The sequence below is a fragment of the Mandrillus leucophaeus genome, unplaced genomic scaffold (assembly GCF_000951045.1).
Source record: "Mandrillus leucophaeus isolate KB7577 unplaced genomic scaffold, Mleu.le_1.0 Scaffold235, whole genome shotgun sequence".
NCBI lineage: Eukaryota > Metazoa > Chordata > Mammalia > Primates > Cercopithecidae > Mandrillus > Mandrillus leucophaeus.
The window spans coordinates 2,998,314-2,999,592 of NW_012102421.1; the positions used below are offsets into that span (position 1 = coordinate 2,998,314).

The 1,279-nt window shown below is 40.6% G+C and overlaps 1 protein-coding gene across 2 annotated transcripts in view; it reads right to left on the bottom strand.

Annotated features, from left to right (window-relative positions):
* The window catches only part of CLCA2 (chloride channel accessory 2), a 44,423-nt gene that overhangs the window by 13,365 nt on the left and 29,779 nt on the right, over positions 1 to 1,279 (bottom strand). For both annotated transcript variants that reach the window (XM_011982102.1, XM_011982103.1), the window contains exon 13: positions 1,018 to 1,251. In XM_011982102.1, coding sequence (XP_011837492.1) covers positions 1,018 to 1,251 — 234 coding nt within the window. The remainder of the gene's footprint in view (positions 1 to 1,017; positions 1,252 to 1,279) is intronic.

The following is a 1,279-nucleotide window of genomic DNA, read 5'->3' on the forward strand; positions in this document are numbered from 1 at the left end:
GCTGGTCTCAAACTCCTGACCTCAGGTGATCTGCCCACCTCGGCCTCCCAAAGTGCTGGGATTTCAGGCGTGAGCCACTGTGCCCGGCCTGGTATGTGATTTTATTTAAAATGCTTCATTTCTGCTTTAACTAGTCAAATTTATTGTAAATTCATATGGAAATTAAGCAATCAAATTGAACATATAAAGTCCAAAAATAGCAACGTGGAAAGACTAACTCTACCAGATATACAAATGCTATAACACCTCAATAATTAAAACGCTGTGGTGCTTACTGATGCATGAATAGACGCATCAAAAAATAGGCCAAAACACATTCAGAAGTTTAGTATATGATAAAGGTGGAATTCAAATTAATGGGGGAAAAATAAAATTTCTGAATAAATGGTATTGTGAAAATTGGGTAAAAAATTTGGAAAAAGACAACGGAGGTAGAAGCCTGAAAGTTAACATAAGCCTTAGAAAAGGGAAAGTAGAAAAAGGTACTCCGTCAATGTTTGCCCAAGCAAGAATAAGAAAGCCCTGAATCAGGGGACCGGTCCCAGCCTTCCTAACAAAAATAACGGCCAGAAGTAGGAAACAAAAATGCATCAAGGTTTGCATGAGTTACGCAAAAAATTCCCCGAAGCCTACTGATAAATATATGAATAAATGTTTACTACCCAGCTTTCAGAAAGAAATCACTTCCAGTACTGGGAAGCACATGCTCTGTAGTGCAGAGCCCATTTCTACTAAACAGATACCATAACACATGGTGTTTATGCTTCTAGTCAAGATTTCTGAGAGATTAGTATCAGTGAGTTAGCCAGGGCCTCCTCACTCTGGGGGTAGCAACACACTGTCCTTCTGGGACTCCAGGATTTAAAGCTTTATCAGCAATTCAGAGCTTTTCACAACAATCCTCTGTACCTTTTTCAGTTCTAAACCCCCAAAGCTATTTTCACTCAACTAGCCCCTGACCTAGTTATTAGAAAAGCTGTCTTATGGAAAAATAGGTCATGAAATGAGCAAACCTACCCTGGCCCTGATCAAAGTCTTCTCCAGGTGCTGTCCAAGATAGGGTCAATTCCTCTTCTACGTTTACAGCTTCCAGGTCAATAATTTTGCATGGTGGAAACACATCAGGGTGGGGGCCAGCTGGAACTCCCAGCACTGAAAAGGAGCCTCCTGAGCTGACTCGGCTAAAGCCCCATTTTTGCTCCTCCTCATTTCTGCCTACTGATTTCCTTGGAGCATTCATCTGAATATTACCTGAGACAAAAAAGAAAAAAAAAAAAAA